The sequence below is a fragment of the Rhinopithecus bieti genome, unplaced genomic scaffold (genome assembly GCF_001698545.2).
Source record: "Rhinopithecus bieti isolate Rb0 unplaced genomic scaffold, ASM169854v2 scaffold_74680, whole genome shotgun sequence".
In the NCBI taxonomy this organism is placed as follows: domain Eukaryota; kingdom Metazoa; phylum Chordata; class Mammalia; order Primates; family Cercopithecidae; genus Rhinopithecus; species Rhinopithecus bieti.
The window spans coordinates 1,113,159-1,138,940 of NW_016828033.1; the positions used below are offsets into that span (position 1 = coordinate 1,113,159).

The 25,782-nt window shown below is 52.6% G+C and overlaps 1 protein-coding gene across 1 annotated transcript; it reads right to left on the reverse strand.

The window, feature by feature from the left end:
• MYH6 (myosin heavy chain 6) lies at positions 1–24,287 on the reverse strand. The gene is given in 38 exon segments (XM_017864284.1): positions 1–186; positions 551–685; positions 1,323–1,418; positions 2,533–2,808; positions 3,012–3,137; positions 4,022–4,225; positions 4,416–4,724; positions 5,630–5,754; positions 5,859–6,024; positions 6,261–6,444; positions 6,966–7,162; positions 7,497–7,615; positions 7,703–7,829; positions 8,158–8,547; positions 10,657–10,747; positions 11,007–11,152; positions 11,437–11,613; positions 11,761–12,003; positions 12,163–12,418; positions 14,884–15,020; positions 15,307–15,430; positions 15,577–15,694; positions 15,784–15,871; positions 16,157–16,227; positions 17,258–17,577; positions 18,798–18,913; positions 18,915–18,955; positions 19,266–19,347; positions 19,349–19,539; positions 21,058–21,196; positions 21,291–21,394; positions 21,941–22,039; positions 22,284–22,347; positions 22,866–22,958; positions 23,264–23,375; positions 23,641–23,668; positions 23,764–23,920; positions 24,169–24,287. Coding segments are annotated over 38 exon segments (5,553 nt in total). The 5' UTR covers positions 24,247–24,287; the 3' UTR covers positions 1–162.
• Between the last annotated feature and the right edge of the window lie 1,495 nt (positions 24,288–25,782).

Here is a 25,782-nt window from a genome sequence, read left to right on the forward strand (position 1 = left end):
GCTCTGGCAGCTCTGATACAGGGGCTGGGGGCCTCCCTCCTCTCAGGCCCCCTACTGCCTTGATCCAGGATGGACAGCTGGCAGGAAGGACAGATGGGCTCAGGCAGAGTTTGGCACTCATATTTATTATAGGTTGGCAAGAGTGAGGTTCCTGAGGCAGTGTCACTCCTCGTCATGCATTTTTTGCTGCAACAAGGATAAGAGGTGTGAGTGGGGAACTGGCAAGAGGGAGAAGTGTGTGGGGACAAATCCCTGGGGCTTTCAGAGGCCTAAGGGAGATGCCCTTGGAGGAAGAGGCAGGGCCCCAGGGATCTTGTGGTCTCAAGTTAGAGGCACTTGTAGTTTAGGGGGATGGAACTGGGGATCTCTGCAGAAGTTCTAGTCAGTGGGGGGCTGTTTTGAGCAGGAGAGTGGATTCTCAGGTTATGTGAGCTGTGGGACCCCCAGAACTGCCTACATATAGGGCAAGCAGTGCCCATTCTGAGGGGCACCCAAATCAGGGGTCATGCTAATGTGGAAGTGACTAGTGAAGCCCAGGGAAGGGACCCACCTTGGCGCCAATGTCTCGGCTCTTGGCTCGAAGTTTGTTGACCTGGGACTCAGCGATGTCTGCCCGCTCCTCTGCCTCATCCAGCTCGTGCTGCACCTTGCGGAACTTGGACAGGTTGGTGTTGGCTTGCTCCTCCTGTGGTGGGACAATGGGGATGGGTGAATGAGCTGGAGATGGGCTGTGGGATTCTCAGCCTCTCAACCTGAGGTTCCAGCTCCCTGTCCCTGAGGCACCCATGCCTCATGCACATTCCTGCAACAGCCTTTCCAAGGGTATCCTGCACCTGCCTTGCGCTCTCCTCAAACATATCCAGCACTCAGAGTCCTTCACGGCCATCCACTGCCCAAGACAAATCCCATGCTGCCCGATCTGGGACCCTTCAGAATCCTGTTTTGCTGCACCTGTTCCTGTGCACGCATGCTCATCAGCAACTCACATACACCCAGATGTCTTCCCCACTGCCCTGTGCCTAGCTGGGTCCCCTTCCAGGCCCAATTCCACTGTCACCTTCCTGCCTTCAGCTTTGGCTGCCCCATGTCCTGCACTAGCCTTCTGTTGGGTTATGGTGTCTGAATTGTAAGCAGCTTGTAGGTGGTGCCTTTGTTAATTCAGAACACCTGATGGCTCTGAGCATACCAGATGTGTACAATAAATGTTTGAGAGTTACAGCTTACAGCAAACTCTTTGACCAGGCTCCTCTGGGGGAGACATGCATTGGTTCTCACATATAGTACGTGTGTTGATGAGAAAGGGAAGAAAACTCTGAACTCACCGCCTCCTCGGCCTGGCGCTTGTAGGCCTTGACCTTCAGTTGCAGCTTGTCCACCAGGTCCTGCAGCCGCAGCAGGTTCTTTTTGTCTTCCTCTGTCTAGGGGTAGGAGGGTGGGAGAAGCCAGTTTGGAGGGGGAGCAAATGCAATCACCTTTCCCTCCTCCATCATTTTACTCTTCTCCCTTTGCCTTTGCTGCCCCTCCCTGCAATGATCCAGGTGGGGATGTGGTGGGGAAGATTCTCTGACTCCATTGCAGGTCAAAGGGGCAATGCAGGGTTGTCAGTCAAGGATCCACAAAGCAATGAAGGCTGAAGTCTTAAAGCTAGAATTGGGGCAGGGGCTCAGAACCTATGGAATTCCCTAAAGTGGTAATATAAAAGCATCAGATCTGATCCAGCTCCAATCTGGTGGATAAAGCTCCAACCTGGACCTACATAGGTTCTCTTGGCCAGCAGTTCTTGACCAGAAGAGGAATAATGAGGAATGCAGAAAGAAGGGGGTATTATCATAATCCAGATTATTCTACATTCTAATATATTGTACTGGACCAGAATTCAGGCATCAGGATCACTGGCTCCAACATCACTCGATCATTCCTATCTCTTTATCATTGTATGTGCCAGGATGCCATTTCTACTTCTGTCCACAAATCACTCTGTGGTTCTGTATCTGTAACCTCTTTCTTGTGCCTCTGGTATCCATCTATCAAATGGACTGACACCCTTGTCTCCTTGGACTTTTCTTCCCAGGTACGCTGAAAATAACGGGCCATGGGCACAACTCTGAGCTATGCAAATGGAGGTCTTAAAACATTCTGGGGTCCTCTTTCTCTGTGGCCTTCTCTTTGTGTGCCAGAAGTTCCATGGAAGATTTCCAGGTCTTTTCCCCTCGCCTGACTCATCCCCACAGTTGAAGGTGGAAAGATTCTTTGGACTGTTCTGAAGTCTTCATGGTAGCACTTTGAGTTATTTAAAAAAAAAAAAACCTGGGGAAAGGCTAGTTAGAAGAGTTTTCAGGAAGTAGAATTAGATTCTTCATTTGCTGGAAAAACTCATAGACTCAAGTCAAACTGACTGCAGAGCGTGAGAAGAAAGTTAAATCTACCGACAGCATCTCAAGGAGGAGGTAACAGGAGCCTTGTGTGGGTGGGGCAGTGGGGCCAGAGAAGCCACTTCCACATGTACTCCTGGCCTCTGGCCCCCCGCCGCACCTGGTAGGTGAGCTCCTTGATGCGCCGCTCGCTCTTCCTCATGCCCTTCACCGACTCTGAGTTGCGCTTCTGCTCGGCCTCCAGCTCATTCTCCAGCTCCCGCACTCGCGCTTCTAGCTTCTGCAGCTGCTTCTTGCCGCCCTTGAGGGCGATCTGCTCCGCCTCGTCCAGCCGGTGCTGCAGGTCTTTAATAGTCTGCTCCATGTTCTTCTTCATGCGCTCCAGGTGGGCGCTGGTGTCCTGCTCCTTCTTCAGCTCCTCTGCCATCATGGCGGCCTGTGTGCAGGAGAGAGGTGGCAAGGAACATGGGCCCAGGGCCGGGGCCTTTTGTCCCCCGAGGATCTCCTTTCTCCCATCAGGCCCTCAAACCCTCAGAACTGCAGAGTTGGCTTAGTGTTACAGCACAGCGGCCTGGCCTGGCCTGAACCCAGGGCCTTGTTTGTGTCTTTAGGGGAGGCAAAAGGTGGGCGGTCACTTACATCCGTGATGGCCTTCTTGGCCTTCTCCTCGGCATTCCTGCACTCCTGTACCGCCTCCTCCACTTCCGACTGGAGTTGGGTCAGGTCTGACTCCATCTTCTTCTTCTGGTTGATGAGGCTGGTGTTCTAGACATGGAGAGAGAAAAATGATCAAACATATACCTCACTTTGTTACCTGATTTCATACCCTTTCTCCAGAGAGAATTAAAGGTGGTCATTTTTTAAATAACAACAAGCCTGCTTTTAGACTATTCCTTGTTTTGTACCTGCTTTCCCTTTTCCTGTGAAAGTGGATACATTCTAGACATTATATCTAAGATTACTAAATTCTGAAAAAAGACTTCAAATAGCAAAAGGTCTGCAGTAATACCCTGAAGCTCTTTAGAAACATGTTTTTGTAGGAGCATGCCAATATTCCAAGGAAAATGGAAACAACTTTCTACCAGGACAATATTCCAGAGATGTTTACAGCTATACCAAGAATGTAGTGGGGTAAGGAAGAGGGGATGAGGTAAGCGGATGATGTCATTCTCACACATACTAAAGAACAAAACTCCACAGGGCACTGTAAAAGGTGGGCACAAAGTCTCATTGCAGAGTACAACTGAAAACAGTGTGGGTGGGTGGGACTGCAGAAAAATGGTGTTCTATCCAGCTTGGTTTGCAAGAGATGCAGTTATGCTTCTTTAAACTCCCAAACTCTCCTCTTTACAGAACAAGCTGGAGGCTGTCCTTTAGTTCAAGAATATCAAATAACAGGATCCGTTCCACTACTCCCAGATTTGTGACTTTGGCAGGTATCAGCAATCAATCATGACACTCTTAGCTTCTAAGCAGAGACGGCTTTCTCAATACAATGGTTGTGCAGCCACCATAGATGAGAGTTGGCCTAAGAGAGGAAATGATTTCTGACCCTGGTTAGATGTGCTCACTTAGAACATCTGGCTTTTCTAGATGTACTGGGCTCTGCACTCAGCAGGTTTCCACAAGGTGGCTCCTGACCCTCTCACCTGGGAATGCAGCAGCTGCACCCGCTCGCTGGTCTCAATCAGCTCCTGCTCTGCCAGCTTCCGAGACCGCTCTGTCTGCTCCACCATGGCACGCAGCTCCTCCAGCTCAGCCTGCAGCAGGTTGTTGCGCCGCTCCACAATGGCGATGTTCTCCTTTAGATCGTCGTTGGCGCGGACTGCGTCATCCAGCTGGATCTGGGTGTCCTAAGGATCATGAGAGTGGGCATGAGCGGGGAGCCAGCCTTGGTGCCCTTCACTGAGGGCATCTCTCAGAGGTCCCTGCAGTAACCTAGGGGCAGGAGGAATCTAGTGCCTGTATCGAGACACCACTGCTTCTTCAGGCCACGTGGAGGCCAGTCCCCTCTGAGTGAGGGGACGTCCTGTCCCCGTGTACCTTCAGCAAGCTCTGCAAGCTCTTGACTTGCTTCTGGGCCTCGGCGGCCATGCGGTTGGCGTGGCTGAGCTGGATCTCCATCTCATTGAGGTCTCCTTCCATCTTCTTCTTCACCCTCAGGGCCTCATTGCGGCTGCGTGCCTCTGCGTCCAGGGAAGTCTGCAGCGAGTCCACCACCCGCTGGTGATTGCGCTTGGCCTGTTCCATCTCCTCGTCCTTCTCTGCCAGCTTCCGCTCGATCTCTGCCTTGATCTGGTTGAACTCTAGCTGGGCCCGGAGGATCTTGCCCTCCTCATGCTCCAGGGAGGCCTGGGAAGGGGTGGGGCGAGGGCAGGCAGACAGGGAACAGGGTAGGGTTGGGAGAGAGGATGAGAAGATACAGGGTGTCAGCCAGAACTATGGCCCAGAGAAGAAGAGCTGAGGAGAGATGGGGAGGTGGGATCTGCATCCATGCCCACCATGGTGCTATTGGGGAGAAAGTGCTGGACTCCCTGGGCTTCCTCTGTCAAGGAAAGGGTCTGGACCTCACAATTGCCATACCCTCCAGCACTAACACTGCATAAATTCCTGACCTGTCTAAAGTATTACAGAAAAGAGAGGAATTTTTATAACCACAAATTCAAAATTTTATCTTTGTTTTCCAGGTCCCTCACCCTTTCCTGAGAAAAGTTAGAAGCCGAGAAAACTCAGGGCTATTCCCAGGTGCATACAAATGAAGAGTAACAATAGCTAATATATATTAAGTGCTTAAATGTGTTACTTCCCTTAATCTTTATAATAATCATGTGTAAAATTGTATGAGGTATGTGCAATTAATTCCATTTTACAGATGAGAAAACTGAGGCAGAGAGTGATTAAAGATTTTGCTCAATGACACAGTGAAAGTCCTCAAGCTGTGTTCCAACTCAGGCCTGTTTGACTCTGGAGCCCACACTCCCACCCACTGTTTAAGTGGTTATTATCATGGCCAGATTCCAACTTTTGAAACCTGGTAAGAAACAAAAACCTTTGGCGTCTAATCAGACTGACATTTTCCTTTGTGCAGACCTTGGCTTTGGAGGTAGTCATGGTTAGTGAATAGTGGGTAGATAACGTTGAACAAAGAATATGGAATGAATAGATTTTGTCTTGGGTTCAAGGTCACCTGCAGGTAAGGGAGACGTGGGAGACAGTGGCAGACCAGGGTTGGGGTGCTGGGAGCTGTCAGCCCTCACCTCTGCCTCCTCCAGGGCTGACTGCAGCTCCAGCTTCTCGACCTCCAGCTGTTTGCGGACCTTCTCCAGCTCATGCACATTCTTTCCTCCTTCTCCTAGCTGCTCAGTAAGGTCCGAGATTTCCTCTGGGGACCAGAGGGCCAGAAAGCTCAAAGCCTGTGTTCCCCCTGCCCCCGCATGACCCTCCCTCCCACCAGTTCATCTCTGGCCTCTTGGACCCCCAGCACACCCTGAAGGTTCTTGTTCTCCCTCTTGAAGGTCTCCAGGTGCTCCAGGGACTCCTCATAGGCGTTCTTGAGCTTAAAGAGCTCTGTGCTGAGGGAGCGAGCCTCCTTCTGCGAGGACTCCAGCTCCGACTGCGACTCCTCATACTTCTGCTTCCACTCGGCCAGGATCTGCCCGGGGACAATGCTCACTCTTCAGCCCCCCAGCCTTAGCCCCCCAGCCCTCCTGCTTCCCAGTGCCCCAGCCCCCAGCCTCAGCCCCATGTCCAAGATCTGTCCCTGGCCCTGAGCCTGGGCTCAGCCCTGCCCTCCTCCCCAACCTCCAAGGAGGATGGCTCTGGCCTTGCACTGAACCCCTCACGCCCCCTTGCCCTGCATGCTGGCTGCAGCCCTCACCCAGGGCCCACCTTGTCGAAGTTCCTCTGCTTCTTGTCCAGGGCTGCAGCAGCAGCATTGGAGCGCTCCACGTCCACCATCAGGTCCTCAATCTCATTCTGTAGCCGGTGCTTGGTCTTCTCCAGCGAGGAGCACTTGGCATTAACAGCCTCCACGGCCTCCTCGGCATCCTGCAGCCGCTGGGCCAGCTTCTTTCTGCCCAGGTGAGGGTGGAGGGTGTGTGTGTGACTCTGCTGGGCAACAGTGGAGCCTTGGATGGACCTCCTCCCACCCCCTCCCTGTATCTCCTTGAGACGCCGTTAAGTCCAGCCTAGCAGGAGCTGAGCCTGCTCGTGCCTGGAACAGAGTCCGCCAGCCCGGGCTGCCCAGGCATCCTCCCTACCTGCAGTGGTATCTGGGCGTCAGTGCCCCCTGCCCTCGCCCCCCACACAGGCTGATCGACGGTAGCTCCTCTGACCAACAAGCTTTTTGCTCGTCTTATACGTGAGCATCAGGTATAACCCGGGCCAAAAGCTCGCCTGTCACAGGAAGCGGGTCAGGGCCAGCCAGAGTTCACAGAGTAAAGAGTTCAGGCTTTCTTCCAAGCACTTCTGTTGCCCTCTGAGTTCCTCCTGTCTCTTCCACTTTCTTCCCATGACCACTCTGCCGGTCCCCACCCCAGGTCCTCTCGCCCCTTCCTCTCCGAGAGTCAGGTTAAGGGGGTATCTGGAGCTCACTTGGCTTCCTCGAGCTCCTCGGTCCGTTGGATAGCGTCCGTCTCATACTTGGTCCTCCACTGGGCCACCTCTGAGTTGGCCTTGGACAGGACGCGCTGCAGCTCAGCCTTGGCCTCCGTCTCCTCCTCGTATTGCTCCCGCAGCAGGTCGCAGTCATGCCGGGCCGACTGCAGTGCATGGGCCAGGGCGTTCTTTGCCTGGGGAGGGGTGGGCACCAGGAGGTGGGAGGGACTCCCTGTGCCCCATTCTCTAGATTCTCTTCTTGTCTAGTACTTCAACCAAGCCCAGCTTTATTCACCACGTGGGCTGATGTGAAACCTCACTGTCTGAGGAGTTTTCCAGTCTGCTCACCCCATCCCCTTAAGAATAAGGAAAGACACATTAAATGATGTTTAGCTGCAGGGCAGAACCTAGACTGGAGGGTCTTTCCCATGCAGAGGACTCTCTCCAGCTCCAGGCTCCATTTCTGGCATTGAGGTGAATTGCCCCAGGGCTGCCGTCAAGCCTGCCCACCTCCCCACTGGGCCTCACCTTGCCCTCCTCCTCCAGCTGCCTTTTGAGGTCCTCCATTTGTTGGGTATAGGAGAGCTTCCCCCGGGTCAGCTGCGAGATTAGCGCCTCCTTTTCCTCTAGCTGCCGGGCCAACTCTCCTGGAGGTGAAATGAGAGGGGCTCGTGGGCCATTCCACAAGTCATGTCGTGCCGTAGGCAGGTGCAGGGCTGGTTAGAGGCACCCACCATTCTCAGTCTGCAGCTTGGCTCGCTGGGTGGTGAAGTCGTTCAGGGAGCGTTGGGCCTCTTCTAGCTTCACGCGGTACTCGTTGGCCTGGTCCTCCAGCGTCCGAGAAACTTTCTCCAGGTTTGCCTTCAGGAAGCAAGACAGGAAAGGTGAGTGTGGGAGGGGCTGAGCTGACCAGAGGAAGGAAAAGAGGGTCAGAGATGGGGAACGTCAGAGGGCAGGAGGGGGACACAGAAGGTGTGGGAGGGCGCAGTCTGAAGAGGTACTTGAATTAAAGAAAGGAGGAACATGAGATAGGGAGAGGAGAGCCAGAGAGGGGCAGGAGAGAGAGGAAGAGAGACCAAAGGGTGATGAAGGGAATGAGAATGACAAGGGAGATGTTGGACAGAGAGAAGGCGTGGGGGAGGTGCCCCTGTGCAGGGGAGAGGGAGAGGGGAGGCCGAGCAGAGCCTGCCTTGGCCTTGATGATCTGCTCCATGTTGGAGGTGACGTCGTCCAGCTCCAGCTTGAACTCGCTCTTCTCCTTCTCCAGCTTCTGCTTCACCCGCTGCAGGTTGTCGATCTGCTCGCCCAGCTCTGCCACGCTGTCGGCGTGCTTCTTGCGCAGGGCGGTGGCCGTGGCCTCGTGCTGCAGCGTGGCCTCCTCCAGGTCCCGCCGCATCTTCTGGAACTCGGCCTCGCGCTTCTTGTTCATCTCGATCTGCACTGACGTGGCCCCGCCGGCTTCTTCCAGCCGCTCGCTGATCTCCTCCAGCTCCCGGGACAGGTCTGAGCGCAGCTTCTCCACCTTAGCCCTGGTGGTGCGCTCCGCCTCCAGCTCCTCTTCCAGCTCCTCGATGCGCGCCTGGGTCAGACACAAAGGGTTCAGACCCATTGCCTGGACCCCTCCACTGGAATCCCCCCGGCTCTAAAAGGCTACCAGGAACTCACGTCCCTCTCAAGCAGTGGTTCTCAACCAGGGGCAATTTTTTGCCCCAGGGAATGGTTGGCAATGTCTGATTGTCATGACTTGGTGGGGCTTGCTACTGGCATCTAGAGGACAGAGGCCAGGGATGCTGCTGAACATCCTATAATGCATAGGCCATCAATAGGAATTTGGTTGATGCTCCCCAGGGCATCTCAGACCCAGTCTGAGCATCTGCAGCCCCGAATCCTGAGAATCTGTGTTTGAAGGGGAATCCTGGGATCCTGTGAGGTCAAGAAGTTCAGAGTCCCCAGATTCACTAGGCTCTGTTCTGCTATCCATAAGACGGGAAAGTGAGTGCTTGTATTTTACAAATATTTGTGACAATATGCCTCAAAACAATCAAATACCTTTGCAATTCTCCAAGTTAACCACAAAGTCCAATCAACCATATTCCTTGCTCTCCCAGGCTTGCTGTGTTTATACCCAGGGCTGGGTTTCAAGACAATTGCTCCCTTCCAGGCCAGGAAAGTGCTAGCAGGCTACTCTCCTCTTCACCTCATCTCCTCATCCTCTTTAAATGCCCTTACCTCACTTTTCTGGCCTTAGCCTTGGTCTTGGCTAAATTGGGAGAATATCCTATCTACCATTTTGATCTGTTGTCTGGTTAGCCAGGAGCAAAACGGGGATTCACTGGGAATCCCTTCACCTGGGGTTATGGACAGCTTTAAAGGACTGTTCATGGATGAGTCCTAGGAGCAGCAGAGAGGACCACCGTCCCTCTGCTCCCAGGATGGAGAAGGTGGGACTTCTGAGCAAGATCTTGGGGATGAAGGAGGAGCCATAGCCTATTGCCAAGACCTGATGAGATTAACAGGACTGTTATTCTGAGTCCAAGAGGCCAAAGAAGTTGCCCAGACCTGGGGTAGAAGAACCTGAGGATGGCCCGACATTCTAGCTAAAACCCAGAAGGAGCATCCAAGAAGATGGGAGGGCAAATTATTAATGAAGGTGGGCCAATCCCTGTGCAGGCCCAGAGGAGTGGGATTATGTTCATACATTACTTGCAGCCTGGGCCATGGGCCTCAAGTGCAGAGGGGAGTCTACCTCTTTCTACCAGCCACAGTCTGCCCCAAAGTGAGAGGACAAGGTCCTGCCCCAGTAGCTGAGTTCCTGTTGCCCTTGGGGTCACTATGTCAAGTCCTGGCCATGCAGCTTCTGTAGCTCTAAAATGGGGATGACAGTGGACTTCAGGGCTCTTCTGACAAACCCGATACTAAAAACATATTGAGGTTTGAGGTTCATTAAAGCTAAGGGAGACTGCTGTTCACTTAATCTTGACCTGCAGAGGAATGAGAAGGCCATGGAGAAGACAAAACAATACCTTCTTAGGCTAGTGGTTGGCTGACTTCTCTAAATTGGGCTATATTAATATGATGCCTGTATAGAATTTCCTAGTTGACAAAGTGGTTTCAAATACATTATCCCCTCTGGTCCTGTGTGGTAGGTATTGTCAGTGTCATTTTACAGGTGAGAAGAGAATCTGAGGATCAGGCAGGGTAAGTGACTTGCTCAAGGTTGTAGGAATTGGCTCTTATCATGAGTGCCCTATGGGGACTCAGCCTGGGTTAGTGGCTGGGTTAGTATCAGGAAGAATGTGAACAGAGCAGCTCACAGGAAGGTGGTCCTTGAAGCTTTTTTTTTCTCACCCCACATTCAGAGGGCAGAACTACCAGAGGAAGGGTTAGAGGAGAATAGAGCTCTATCATTTGTCTTAGAGTAGAAAGTCCCTGAGGCAGAGCAGATCTCAAAAGGAGAAGCCCTTTAGTAGGTATGAGTCTCCCTTCTCAAACAGTTTTGCTAACACAATGTATTCTTGCTCCACAGAGGAAGGCTAGTGTTCCTGAGTGCCTGTAAGTCAGGGATGGTTGGATCTATGAGGCTGCCTAGAGTTTCAGATACTGTGTAGAACCCTAAGCAGCTCCTGCAGCCTCAGTCACCTCAGGGCTATTGAGCTCTCACTTTCCTGCACTGGGGAAAAAAAGTCACCTGATTTTCCTTCAGTTTCTTCTGTAGCTGAAGGGCCAGTGCCTGCTCATCCTCAATCTTACTGTTCTGCTGATTAATTTCAAACTCCTTCCTGCAGGAGAAGGGTGGGGGTGGGGGAGTGACAAATAGCCTTCCTTCCTCTGGTGCTCATTCTCTTCTTGGCTTTAGTACACCAAAATCAGTACCTCCCCCTCCCCAGGCCAGCCCAGAGAGTGGAGGAAGAGGGCTATGATTGACCTCATTCCCATTGTGCCCAAGGCAACTGTGGGCAGTGGAGGTGCAGCACCCTGCATTCTATCTACCAGGTCAGACACCTCCATTAGCCCCTCCTGGCCACCACAGTCTCCTACTTCTTGAGCTTTTCTTCCAGCTGCAGTTTATCATTTTCCAGGTCCATGATGCTCTCCTGTGTCAGCTTCAGGTCGCCCTCCAGTTTCCGCTTCGCTCGCTCCAGGTCCATGCGCACCTTCTTCTCTTGCTCCAGGGATCCCTCCAGCTAATGAAGAGAAGAAAATAAGCAAAGTGTGGAAAATATGACATCCACAGTGTATGCTTTTTTGCCTCCCTCTAAACTTGAAGTCCAGTGGGATTGGAAGTCAAACCAGTAGAGAAATCCTGCAAGCACAAAGGATTCAGAGACCTACTCTAGTGAGGAACTACAGAGAGTAAAAAAGCTCCAAGGGCCATAGAAGTCGATTCTAGGGATCAGGACTTTCTGGGCCATTGGTATTGCCTGCAAAATCTTGCTCTGAGAGCAGGAGCATGGTTCTTACTACTCACGTCATCCACCTGCTGCTCCAGCTTGACCTTAGACTTGGACAGGGTGTTGACCTTGTCCTCCTCAACCTGAAGGTCATCCAGGGCCTGCTGATGGGCCTCTTGTAGAGCTTTCTTCTCCTTGGTCAGCTTAGCGATGATCTCATCTAGCCCAGCCATCTCCTCTGTTAGGTTCTTCACCTGCCGACCAAAAACCCATCCCCTTTAGGGTCAAAGATCACCAGCCTGGAGACATCTATGGGGACTTCCACGCCAAGGAACAGGACCACGCTCTAGTCTGGGGGTCTTGAGGAGACCTGGGCTGAAGCCAGAGGGAGCTGCCCTCACCTTGTTCTCTGTTGCATGCTTCTCCTTCTCCACCTTGGCCAGTGTCAGCTCCAGGTCATCGATGTCCTTCTTGAGTTCCGAGCACTCGTCTTCCAGCTTGCGCTTCTTGGCAGTGAGCTCCGCGTTCATCTCCTCCTCGTCCTCCAGTCTCTCATTCATCTCCTTCACTTTGGCCTCCAGCTGAATCTTGTTTTTGATCAGCTGGTCGCAGCGCTCCTCAGCATCATTGAGGTTGTCTTGTTCCTGGGAGAAGAGAACAGGGAGGAAGCTGATGGTTAAAGAGAGGAGACCTAGGGTCTTAAAAAGAGCTGGCGCTCCTAGACTCCCAGCACCTGGTTGTGAGATGGGCTATAATCTAGGGGAGGGGAGGCGAGGGCTGAAGCGATAATCATGTGGCCTCACCGCCTGCACTTGGAGCTGCAGGTCGTTCTTCTCCTGCAGCAGGGACACCATCTTCTCCTCCAGCTCCTTGCGGCGAGCCTCGGACTTCTCCAGTGTCTCTTTGATGCGCCCGAACTCCTCCTTCATGGTGGCCATCTCCTTCTCTGTCTCTGCGCTCTTCAGCAGCGGCTTGATCTTGAAGTAGAGCTTCATCCAGGGCCAATTCTTAACCCCCATGAAGGCCCGAATGTTCCACTGGATTACCAACAGGGCATCCCTGACAAGAAAACGTGGAGGCAGGGTGGGGCACTATAAAAGAGAGCTTCCCAATCGTGGGACCTACTAAGCAAGTTCGTAGGCATGTAGACTTCCTTCCTGTGCACACCCACCTCCAACATCACTACACTGAACATGGAGTTGCCTGATAAATATTCATTAATCAATTTGATGAAAGGGCAGTTTATATCCTCCCAGCTGGGATAGTAGTGGTAATGGAAACTACCACTTACAGAATGTCTACTCTGTTCAGTTTTTCGATTCTCATAAGAACTTCAAATATGTTAAAAATCATGTAGGGGTTTACGTATAAGAATGTCTATAATAAGTATGTAAGTTATGAAGCATGAAAGCAAAATGACTATTCATGAACCTACCACCCAAACAAGAGCTGGAATGTTACCAGTCATTGATCTACCTGTGCATTCCTTCCTACACCCCTGTTACCCCACCAGGAGCAGCCGCTACTTTGAATCTTATTTTTCCTTTCCTTGCTTTTTTGAAAATTGCTGTAACCGCATATGTATGTATCTTTATTAATTTAATTTTATTTATTTTGGGATGGAGTTTCACTCTTGTTGCCCAGGCTGGAGTGCAATGGCACAATCTCGGCTCACTGCAACCTCTGCCATCTAGGTTCAAGCAATTCTCCTGCCTCAGCTCCTCAGTAGCTGGAATTACAGGTGTCTGCCACCATGCCCAGCTAATTTTTGTAATTTTAGTAGAGACGGGGTTTCACCACGTTGGCCAGGCTGGTCTCTAACTCTTGACCTCAGGTGATCCGCCTGCCTTAGCCTCCCAAAGTGCTGGGGTTACAGGCGTAAGCCACTGTGCCGAGCCGTATGTATGTATCTTTAAACAGTGAATGGCTGGTTTTGATTATTTATGAGCTTTATAAAAATTACATCATACTGTATGTATCCTTCCAAGATTTGCCTCTGTTTACTAACAATATGCTTTAATGTTCAAACATATTGTACCATGTAGTTGGAGTTCAATTCTTTTCACCGTTTTATAATGTTCCACTGAATGACTGTAATACTATTTACCCATTCCCCTGTGGATGGAAATTCAAGTTGTTTTAAGATTTTTGCTATTATGACCAATGCTGCTAAAAAGATTATTTTTCATGTCATGGTGTACATGTATAAGAGTTTCTCTATAGGAATGTACTCAGGAGTGGAATGGAGAAGTATGCAGCTGTTCAACTTTAAAAGATAGTGATAAACAGTTTTCTTAGGAAGTTGCACTGATTTACACATCTGTAAGCAGTGGATCAGGCTTCTTAATTTTGTCAGTCTAGTGATTTTAAAACTTTTAAAATTATTTTTTATTTCATTTTATTATCTACTTATTTCTTTCATTTTTTAAAATTTGTAGACCATCTGAGCAAGCAAAGTCTAGTGTTTTAAAATGGTAGTTCATTGGTTCTTAATTTGCATTTTACTATAGAGAATTTTCTTAAAAAAAAGAAGAAGAGGCTGGGTGCGGTGGCTCAAGCCTGTAATCCCAGCACTTTGGGAGGCCGAGATGGGCGGATCATGAGGTCAGGAGATCGAGACCATCCTGGCTAACATGGTGAAACCCCGTCTCTACTAAAAATACAAAAAAAAAAAAAAAAAAACTAGCCAAGCGAGGTGGCGGGCGCCTGTAGTCCCAGCTACTCCGGAGGCTGAGGCAGGAGAATGGCGTAAACCCGGGAGGTGGAGCTTGCAGTGAGCTGAGATCCGGCCACTGCACTCCAGCCAGGGCGACAGAGTAAGACTCCGTCTCAAAAAAAAAAAGAAGAAGAGGAATTTGCAATGGGATTCGAAGTGGTAAAGTAACTTTCCCAAGCCAGATGGTGGGTCTGAACCCAGGTCTCCTGACCCACACCTAGTTGACATTGCAGATATGCCTCTATATCTCTAGTGCATGCCTCCCTTTTTCTGCTGTCTCACCTGCGTTCCACTATCTTCTTAAACTCAATGCGCATGAGCTGGCCCCGGGCTTGGGCCTGCATGNGGCTGGGTGCGGTGGCTCAAGCCTGTAATCCCAGCACTTTGGGAGGCCGAGATGGGCGGATCATGAGGTCAGGAGATCGAGACCATCCTGGCTAACATGGTGAAACCCCGTCTCTACTAAAAATACAAAAAATTAGCCAAGCGAGGTGGCGGGCGCCTGTAGTCCCAGCTACTCCGGAGGCTGAGGCAGGAGAATGGCGTAAACCCGGGAGGTGGAGCTTGCAGTGAGCTGAGATCCGGCCACTGCACTCCAGCCAGGGCGACAGAGTAAGACTCCGTCTCAAAAAAAAAAAAAAAGAAAAAAAAAGAAGAAGAGGAATTTGCAATGGGATTCGAAGTGGTAAAGTAACTTTCCCAAGCCAGATGGTGGGTCTGAACCCAGGTCTCCTGACCCACACCTAGTTGACATTGCAGATATGCCTCTATATCTCTAGTGCATGCCTCCCTTTTTCTGCTGTCTCACCTGCGTTCCACTATCTTCTTAAACTCAATGCGCATGAGCTGGCCCCGGGCTTGGGCCTGCATGCGTGTGATGATGCGGCTCAGTCTCTCATCCCGCATCTCCTCCAGCAGCCCCAGCAGCCCTGCTTTGAAGAACACCTGCAGGCAAAGGGTAGATGCAATAGGCCGCAGCCTCAGAGGGGAGCATCCAGGGTGGAAGAAGAGGGTGGAAGACCCTGGATGAGCTCCCAGGTGACCCATCATCCCATGCCTTCTAGAAGGGAGAATAAAAATTAGACAAACAAGACCGGAGTGAAGCCTGGGTTTCAGCCCTTGATAAGGTTGATAAGGAAGCCAGAATTAGGGTTCTGCCTCCTAAACTCCTCTCTGCTCCACTCAACATGGCCACCTGCCCTGCAACCACCCAATGGGGCTCTAGACTCACCTTGGTGTGGCCAAACTTGTACTGGTTGTGGTCAATGTCCAGGGAGCTGAGCAGCTTCTCTGATCCCTTCCTGCTGTCAATGAACTGTCCCTCAGGGATGGCCGCTGGGTTCAAGATGCGATACCTGAGGAAGGAAGTGCCCAGAGTCACCCATGCTCTGCAGTGATCTGCTCTGCCCACAGAATTCCAGAGCCACCTGCAGCCTCTCATTCCCACCAGAGTAGCCCTGGCTTCCCTGTTCTCTAAGCTCTGGGGCGCCCTCATACCCACCTCTGCCGGAAATCCCCGTAGAGGATGCGGTTGGGGAAGCCCTTCCTGCAGATGCGAATGCCCTCCAGCACGCCATTGCAGCGCAGCTGGTGCATAACCAAAGGATTGTCCATCACCCCTGTGGCAGGAGGGAAGGGAAAAGGGTCAGCCTTAGCATAAAGTGGATGGCAGCCGTCCTCCCCAGACTAAGGCCTTCTCCTGGCTCACCTGGAGCCTTCCGCTCATTGGGGATGATGCAACGCACAAAGTGAGGATGGGTGGTCCTCAGGTTGGTCATCAGCTTGTTCAGATTTTCCTGGAGGCAGATGAAGGTGGGGAGTTAGGAGCCACAAGGACCATCTCTTAGGCCCTTAAATCCTGGTTCCTAGACACTCTCCACCAGAATCATCAAAGGAACAGGGGCTGGCACATAATTTATGATGTGAGTTTAGGCTTGTGTGGAATCTACACACCAAAAAATGACTACGTAGCTCTAGCTTCTTTCCTCATTAAACTCAAGCATCAGAATAGGTGATGCAGCCAGAAGACTCTGGGCTGGGCCATTCCACCAAGTGTCCTGGCACCCCTGGGCCCTTCTTACCCGGTGGAGAGCTGACACCGTCTGGAAGGATGAGCCCTTTTTCTTGCCTCCTTTGCTTTTACCACTGTCCCCTAAATAATGAGAGGAGGAATAATGAACAGGAGCTGGAAAAGAGAGGAGACCTTGAGCAGAGGCAGAGCTCCGCTGCTAGCTTGGTAGCTCTGAGACTTTGGGTAAGGAATTCTCCAAGATTCAGTTTACCATAAGGATAACAGTAACAACTTCCCAAAGTTGTAAAGAGGATTAGATAAGACCACGCCTCTGGGGCAGCTCACTGGCGCTTGCCCATAGTAGGCACTGACATACATCAGTGCCCTTAGCCCTCCCTCTTCTAGACTTACCCTTCCTTCTTATATCTTTCCACATTCTACTTTTCTTCTTCTTTTTTTTTTTTTTTTTTTTTTTTTTTTGAGACAGAGTCTTACTCTGTCGTCCACACTGGAGTACAGTGGCGCAATCTGGCTCACTGCAACCTCTGCTGCCCGGGTTCAAGTAGCTCTCCTGCCTCAGCCTCCCGAGTGACTGGGACTACAGACATGCGCCACCACGCCAGGCTAATTTTTGTATTTTTAGTAGACAGGGGGTTTCACCATGTTGACCAGACTGGTCTCGAACTCCTGACCTTGTGATCCACCTGCCTCGGCCTCCCAAAGTGCTAGGATTATAGGTGTGAGCCACTGTGCCCAGCCTCTACTTTTCTTCTTACACTTTATCTTCTTCATTTCAAGCCACATCCTTTCTCTTCCTTTTCTGACCTGGAGGCTCCTTTGTTCAGTGTCCTCTCAGTGTTTGTTGAGAACTCCCACATGCATCACTCCCTGCTGGGCATGGTACAGGGATGCATGCGCCACCCTCACTGATTTCCAGTTACTCCCAATCTTGATGAAACATGAGACAGCTATATCAACACCCATAACACAAAGCAGAGAACGGCAGGTGCTACAGAAGCCCAGATGGATGGTGGTGAGGTGAGCCAGGAGGTGGCTTGACTCATGGGCTCCCCTGTGCTTGCCTCTGGAGTCATGTGCTTTGAAGCATCAGGACCCTGGCCCTTTGTGTCTTCAGAAGTCCCCTGGCCCAGCGCAAGGGCTGCCCACTTACCAACATCGGCAGATGCATAGGAGGAGAAGAGAGTGGCCATGAGCTTGAGGGAGGACTTCTGGTACAGGGCCACAACAGTCTCGTTGAGAGGATCCTTGTTTTTTTCCAGCCAGCCCAGGATGTTGTAGTCCACGGTGCCGGCATAATGGATCAGGGAGAAGTGGGCTTCCTGCTTCCCCTTGATGTTGCGTGGCTTCTGGAAATTGTTGGACTTGCCTAAGTGGTTGTCGTACAGCTTGGCCTTGAAAGTCATGTCGGTGGCCTTGGGGAACATGCACTCCTCCTCCAGGATGGACATGATGCCCATGGGCTGAGGGCAGGGTGAAGAGGCAAAGAGAGAATCACTGAGCACGCTCCCAGGCTTCCACAGTCCCACACCCTGACAGAAAAAGGACTCTAGAGCCAGTAGCACTGGCCTGCTGAAGAGGGGCTGTGCTGGTACCTCTTAGCCCAAAACAGGAATCCAATATTCCTGGAATTAAAAGAGCCCCTTCCTCCCTCTTTCTGCCCAGTGGATACAACAAAGAGCCATGCACTCCTAATCACCCTCCACAAGGCCTACAGCACCTCACAGCACAGCCTCTTCTCTCTGATGGCTCACTGCCCCAGAGGCAGGAGGGCAGGGACAGATGTGTGTCAAAGGCACTGGGCCAGGCTCTGTCTATATGACACCAGTAGCAATTCTTCAAGGGTTAGGTAGAAGGATCCAGGTTGTTCACCACACTCTGCACTTCCGAAAATGTGGTAGTTCTTGACTTTTCTTGGGGTCAGGAATCCTTTTAAGAATTTGTTGAAACTAAAAACTATCTCCAGAAAAACACATGTACACACAAACACACGTACACACACATGCACATGCACACACGTATGAATGTACACATGCTTTTGTCACACACAGTTTTATGGGATTCTGAGGGCTCTGAAAGATGAGAACTCTGGTTAAGAATCTGGATAATGACCCAAAATATGTGGGGAAGCTCCCATTTTCTGAAGGCTGTGGCTGGGCTGGGTGTGGATCAGACACTCCTGGCTCTGGCCTGTGCTGACAAAGAGCAGAGGTTTCCTGAGAGCAAGTCAGACCCAGCCCACAGGTCCTTCCGCCTGTGGCCTTGTCTCTTCTCAGGAATGCCCATAGGCAAGAGAGCTGGAGACTAGCTTATTTGTCAACCAACAGGAAGGTCGTGGGAGGCAAACATCTCTAATTTCAGCCTAGGATCTTTCCATGAATGACGCTTGTCATGGGCAATCAGAGGGGCCAGGGGCCTCTCCTTCACCACATCTCACTCTTAAGACACTGAGGGGACCACCACACAGGGACATAAAGTGCAAGTTCCTGGAAAAGGAAGGACGGGGAGGGGATCATCCTGTTTATGCCCATGACTTCACAGTGGGGAGAAGCTGGGCCTGGAGAAAGGCCTGGGATTCTTGGGACTCTAGTTTCTTGGGTGTAGAAGTGACTCGGCCGCCACTTTGCGCCACTTTGGATGGCAGAGGAGGGAACATAGGTGGTGGAGGCCAAGGAGGTCACCTTTCTCGATGGAGGTCGATGCAGGCCTGCAGGTCCATGCCAAAGTCAATGAATGTCCACTCGATGCCTCCTTCTTGTATCCTCCTGCTCGCCAGCAACCGAACATGTGGTGGTTGAAAGAACTGCTGGCAGCTTCTCGTTGGTGAAGTTGATGCAGAGGCTGCTCAAAGCTGTTGAACTGCAGGGGGCATGAGGGGTGGGAGCAGTCAGGAGATTTGGGTGTAGTGGCCATTGCTGTGCCCGTGTGCTGTGCCGAGCCCAGGCAAGGGGCGTGGGCTGGTCCCCCTCCATGTGCAGGGGCAGTGGAGGACGGGTTCCCAATGGAAGACAGGGACAAATTGACTGCCTGCTGTCACCCACCAAGTCGCCAGCTGGCGCTTCCTGTGTCTGGTCCCCACAACTGCTCTCAGCAAATGGCTGTTGAATGTGGAGTGAGGCGAGTGATTGTTCTCCCCCTTCCCCAGGGGTCCAAAACTCCACATCAAAGATCTCGAAAGCCAGCGATGTCCAGGAGCCTCCCTATGAAGTACTGGCGTGGCTGCTTGGTCTCCAGGGTGGCGTTTGATGCGTGTCAGCCAATCCCAAGTTGAAACATCTTGCTCATACACCTGCCTTGGCGCAGTGCCCCCGTTCACCTGCTGCACGCTCTGCCCCTTGGTGACGTACTCGTTGCCCACTTTCACCCGAGGGTGGCACAGCCCTTTGAGGAGGTCGGCTGAGTTCAGCCCCATGAGGTAGGCCGACTTGTCAGCATCTTGATGAGAAGGAAAGGAGTAAGTGAGCACTTTCTTTCTTTCTTTCTTTTTCTTTTTAAAGATAGAGTCTTGCTCCGTCACCCAGGCTGGAGTGCAGTGGCACAATCTTGGCTCACGACAGCCTCCACCTCCTGGGTTCAAGCAATTCTCCTGCCTCAGCCTCCCGAGTAGCTGGGGCTACAGATGTGAGCCACTACGCCAGGCTAATTTTTGTATTGGTAGTAGAGACAGAGTTTCACCATGTTGCCCAGGCTGGTCTCAAACTCCTGACCTCAAGTGATCTGCCCACCTTGGCCTCAAAAAGTGCTGGGATTACAGGCGTGAGCCACTGCACCTGGCCTGAGTGAGCATTTTCAATGAGTGAGCCTCCTTCTCTGTCCTGGGGCCAAGACTTTAGGAAGCATCAGGTCCAATTTCTTCTCCTTAAAGAGGAAGAAATCAAGGCCTGGAAGAGCACAGGGCTTGCTGTGGTTGCTCAACCAATGTGTGCCTGAGTCAGGCTGGAGCCCAGGCCCCCTTATCCAGCCCATGGTCTCTTGCCACAACTGGCTCTTCTCAGCTCTCTCTCTCTCTACATCTCTGGCATCTCTGGGCCAGGTCTTTCGCAAGCACTGCTGTGGGCATATCCCCACCTTCACTGTGTCCCTCACCTCTCCAGGGCAGGGATGTGGCTGAGGGGCTAGATGTCCTCTGCTCCCTGTCTCCTTCGTTGTCTACCCCAATGTTTAGCCCTGGACTGGCCATGCTGTCCTCTCCATCCACATGTCACCAAATCTGACTGGCTGGGAGAGCAAGACCCCCAAGAGTATATCAGACAGCACCACACTCCCACCCCCAGCCTTCCAAATGTGCCACCTAACATGGGGATTTCTCTATTTAGAGGAGTTATTTGGTGTAATTTCAAGAATGTTGTAATAACTGTTGGTATGTTATCATGAACCTCAGGTTGACATTTTGATCTGGGCAGACTTGGAGACGGGTCCCTGAAGGTAGGAAGGAATGTTCTTGGGCACCTGTCTAACACTGTTTGCACCTTCACATTTTCTCAAAGGACCTCACAGTAGCCACCAGAGGAGTAAGTAAAGATCGTTGATCCATTTCACTGAGGAGGAAACTGATGCACCAATGCCCTGGGCTGTGTCCTGACCCCTGGCCCACTGCTTCCCAAATAGAACATGGTATGAGCCCACCAGGGGCTTACCCAAGGGCTGAGGAGCAAAGGCCCTGCATTAGTGATGGTGATGTGCAGAGCTCAGGGGCTGTACTTCCTGGAGCTGGGCGAGTCTTGGGCATGGAGGAAAAATCCCCACCTCAGTTCTGGTGAGTGCAGGAGGTTGAGGAATTGGTGGGATTGTGGTGGACTTTCTGTCTGCCCACCTCTCCCACGTCCCTGTCCCTCACCATCCCTCAACACACCCCGCTGCCTCACAAGCCTCAGATTCTCTAGGATCTGAGTCCCTTGGAGAGCCTGGTCAGCACCTCTGTCCTTCCCAGTGCTGCCTGCTTGCCCCTGCCACCTTCAGTGCCGTCTGGCTCTGCCTGCTCCTCCCGCTGCTTCTGCTTGAACTTCATGTTCCCGTAGTGCATGATGGCTCCCGTCAGCTTGTAGACGCCAGCTTTCTCCTCTGAAGTGAAGCCCAGCACGTCAAAGGCACTCTGGAACAGAGCGAGCAGCAAAGAGAGGAGTTGGAGCGGTGGCCCCAGGAGCTCCTGGGGGCCCTTAAACGGCCGCAGCAGCCCCCTCACTCACATCGGTGGCCATGAGCTCCTCGGAGTCATCGATGGAGGCCACAGACACCTCTCCCTGAGACACGAAGGCATAGTCGTAGGGGTTGTTGGTGACCAGCAGCATGTCTGCACCAGGCAAGGGGCGGGGCAGGGGCAAGGGGGCAGGTGGAGGGCAGGGAAGAGGCAGGGAGAGTTGGGAAAGGGAGGGAGGGGGCAAGGAGGGGTAAGGGATGGGGAGAATGGAGGAGGGGAGGACAGGGAGCAGGGAGAGAAGAGAAGTCAGCAAGGACCAAGAGTGAACCCAGAGGAAGTGAAAGGGTAGAAGAGGGGCCCTGGCAGGGGCTCCAATAACAAGGAGGAGGGAGGGTGGCAGGGGAGTGACACATGGGAGATAGGGAGGCAAATAAAGAGAAGGCAAAAAACAAGCCGAGGGAGGAGTGGGGAGAAGGGTGGAGAAGGAGTGAGGTGTGTGACTGCTCAAGGAGGCGAGAGGAGATTCAGGTGATCTTGGGCGGGAAGGGAGACAGAGCTGGAGGAGTGAGCAGAGGGAGGAGGGAAGTGAGCCACAAGATGGGGGCACAGTGGGGAGCAGGAGGGCCCTGCCCTGCACACAGCTGGCTTTGGGGAGGGCAGCAGGGACAGCAGTGGGTGGGGGGTGGCAGGCAGGCTCACCCAGCAACTCTGGCTTCTTGTTGGACAGAATCTGGTAGAAGATGTGGTAGTTTCTCTCAGCTTTCAGCTGGAAGATCACCCGGGACTTCTCCAGCAGGTCTGAGGTGGGCGGAGGGGAAGAAGGCAGGTGAGGAAGGAAAGAGAGTAGAGCCAGAAGAAGGTGGCCATGGGGGCAGGGGTTACCCACAGGCGAGAAGATGTGGCTTAAACAAAAAGGATCCTAAAGCCCAGAGGCAAATGCAGACAAAGACAGGAGATGGCAGGAATGATAAGACTGGCCACCAGGCAGGGAGAGAAGGCAGAGGGGGACCTGGAGGGTGGCAGCCTCCCTGCTGGTACTCACAGGTCTCTATGTCCGCAGAAGCCAGTTTTCCAGTGGCCCCAAAGTGGATCCTAATGAATTTCCCCTGGGGGATGAATGGGACAGCGTGAGGGAACTGGTGGGAAGGACAGAATGAAATCCTGGACTTCTATTCAGCCCAGAAGTCCTGGATGGTTCTGGAAATGTAAACAACCTCTTTGGTGTCTCAGTTGAGTATAAGTGAAGCCGGGCAGAGGATGCCACCCTCACACAATGTGCAGGGACCTCCTAGTGGAACCTCGGCCCAGAGGGGAATGCACATGGAATGCCACCTGCTCGTACCCCTCATATGATCTCACCTAATCCTCCCAGTAATCTGCAGGGTGAATATTAGTCCCCCTGTTTCACAGGTGAAGGAACTAGGGCTCAGAGTGGTGTGAGGACTTGCTGAGCAAGTGGAAAGTCAGGCCTTTGGCTTCAAAGCCTAAGCTCTCTTCCCACCAACATGTGCATGTTGATATCCCAAAGCCAGATACAGTACAATCAACTGGGTGTGGCAAAACAGCACCCCCTTTTTCTTGTCAAGGATGGATGAGGCCATTGGGAGTGGTCAAAGGCACTCACGAAGCGGGAGGAGTTGTCGTTCCGGACAGTCTTGGCGTTGCCGAAGGCCTCCAGAGCGGGGTTGGCCTGGATGATCTGGTCCTCCAGTGTGCCCTATGAAAGGAGCAGAACCACAAGGGTTCATCCTCCATCCACCTCCAGGCAGTGGTGAGAAGGCAGGGAGGCTGCCTTGGCCCTGAGGAATGGAGGTGGGGGGCTGGGTGAACCTCTGGTGGGTCTGCAACTCCGTAGGATCCTACCCAGACCTCAGGGTGAGTGTCTCCTGTCAGGAAGGTCTTCCACACTGGGCTGACCATCAGAAGCCCAGCTCAGTGTGGCTGTCCCCACCACGTCACAGGTAACTCGGGTCAACCTGCCCCCCAACCCCTGTTCTGCCGAGCCTGTGGCCCCCATGGCACCTTGTTCGCATTGGCATTGTCCTTCTTGCCACGGTCACCTATGGCTGCAATGCTGGCAAAGTACTGGATGACACGCTTGGTGTTCACAGTCTTCCCCGCCCCGGATTCTCCCCTGGGGGCCACAGGAACCAATCAAAACTCAGAATTCCTACTGTTCTCCATACAGCATGCTTCCCTTCCCAGCCTGGCCATCAGAGCCCAGCACTCGGCAGGATATGCCTGTCATGGTTCATTGCTCTGGCACCCCTCTAATGAGAGCTCAGTGCCCCATGCTCCCTGCAATCCCAGCCTTAAACCTCTCCTCCCAGCTACACCCCAGGCATCAGCCTGTATGCCCCCAGCCCAGTCCCTTCTGTGGGAGGATGGCACTAGCTCACGTGATGAGGATGGACTGGTTCTCCCGATCTGGAAGAAAAAAGAGGAGAAGCAATGGGGTGAGGGCTGAGGGTCTGGGTGGGTGTCCGGGAGGAGGGGCAGAGGCCAGGGGCCACCAGGCTCACCCGTCAGCATGTACTGATAGGCGTTGTCAGAGATGGAGAAGATGTGGGGCGGGGCCTCACTCCTCTTCTTGCCCCGGTAGGCGGCCACCACCTCAGCATTGTACACCGGCAGCCACTTGTAGGGGTTGACGGTGACACAGAAGAGGCCCGAGTAGGTCTGGAGCAGGAGACAAGGCTGGTCATGAGGTTGGTGGGGAGAACCTGGGACAGGCTGTGGTGGCAGCCAGGCAAGTCCCTGTTCACTTCAGCTGGCTCTACTCCTCCTGTGACTGACTAGGGGTAGAGTGGGGAAGGGGACTTGGGTCCCCTGGGAGAGTCCTCCCCCTTTCCTTGGGAGAGCCTCCCTGGCTTATTTTGGCCTCCATGCAGGACAGGAAGTCTCTGCAGTGTGCAGGAGCCACTCACATATATCATCCAGGCTGCGTAGCGCTCTTTGAGGTTGAAAAGCACTGCGGGCTCGTGCAGGAAGGTCAGCATGGCCATGTCCTCGATCTTATCGAACTTGGGTGGGTTCTGCTGCAACACCTGGTCCTCCTTCACAGTCACCGTCTGGAGGGGGCACATAGGCAGGAGGATGAGTGACCACACTCCCTCCGGGACCCTTGCCAGCATTGCCCACTGACCTCCTTCCAGGACACAGCCTTGCTCTCCTTGCTCTGACCAGTGCCCCAGCCCCTACCCTCTATGTCCCCTGGGACACTTTCCCCAGATAATGTCCCTTCCCACTGTATCTCCCATCCTAGAGACTGTCCTAGGATACCTTTCTCTTGCCTGATGCCCAGACCATCCTGGGGACACCTGTCCCTATGTCCAAATCTTGCAACCTAGACTGCAGCTCTCAGTCTCTGCACACTATGCTACCCCAAGCTGGTCTCCCGCGGGCAGTGCTCTAGGGTATCGTTGCCAGGGCAAATCCTCACCCCTGCTGTGAAAAGCAGTTCCACCCCATCTACTCCACCACTTCCCCATCCATCACTGTTGGTGTGGTTTGATTGGCAGCAGTTTGCATGCTCTGATGTTCACCAGATCCTGCCAATAGGTATTCTCAGCGTTTTTTATAGTGGAGGAAATCCGTGGGCTCTAAATGACTTAAATGATTTGCCTGCACAGTGACTAGCGGGTGGCAGAGCTGGGATTCAGAGTCAAAAGCTCTTCAGGGGATTGTGGCCTGTTATTCTACACTTTAATGGGTTGTAACATTCAGTCCAACAAGTTCCATGAGGACACACAGCCCTGAGCCCAGCAGGGCTGGAACCAGGGGTGATTCTCTTGGCTGGCATGGCTAAACCAGTGGCCATGCAGCTTTCTGAGTGCCCAGTCCAAGGATGGAGTGCTCAGCTTCAAAAGTTCCTTGATTTCTTTGTGTTCATCTGGTCTAAGAATTTACTCCTGATTTGGTGTGAACAGAATTTAAGAAAGTGGACCCATGGAGGAAACTGAGGCACAGGGAAGAGGGATACAAGTGCAAGTAAGGGCATCACTTTAATGTTGTGCTTGTGCTCTCTTTCTTCTTTCTCTACAAGACCCCTCTGAGATGAACTACTGAGGTCCCTTTCTTCCCTCAGCATCCTCTCTGGCCAAGGGGCCACTGGCCTCCTGGGTGGCATCCTGTTGCACCTGCTTACGTTCAATTTGAGAGGGGATCAGATTCTAGGGCTCCTCAAAGGAGCATGTTTCTCCTGGCATCCCACTGGCCTTGGTTTTCTCCCACCTCTCAGCTCCCACTGTGAGTGGGCTCCAACCTCTGCATTCTTCTTTCCCAGACCTCCTTCCCTTCCGCCCTGGCGCCATGCCCCACTATCCTCCCATTCCTCGGCTTTCAGCAGTGGACCTTTGCCCCCCTCCCGGGACAACAATCTTGGCTTTGACAAACTCTCCTTTGTCGTCTGGCACGAACACTCCAGTGCGAATGTCAAAGGGCCGGGTCTGGGCCTCTAGACGCTTCCGTCTCTTGACTTGCGGAGGTGCTGGGCCGCTGCCGCCCAAAGTCAGCCATCTGGGCGATCAGTCATCCTTGGT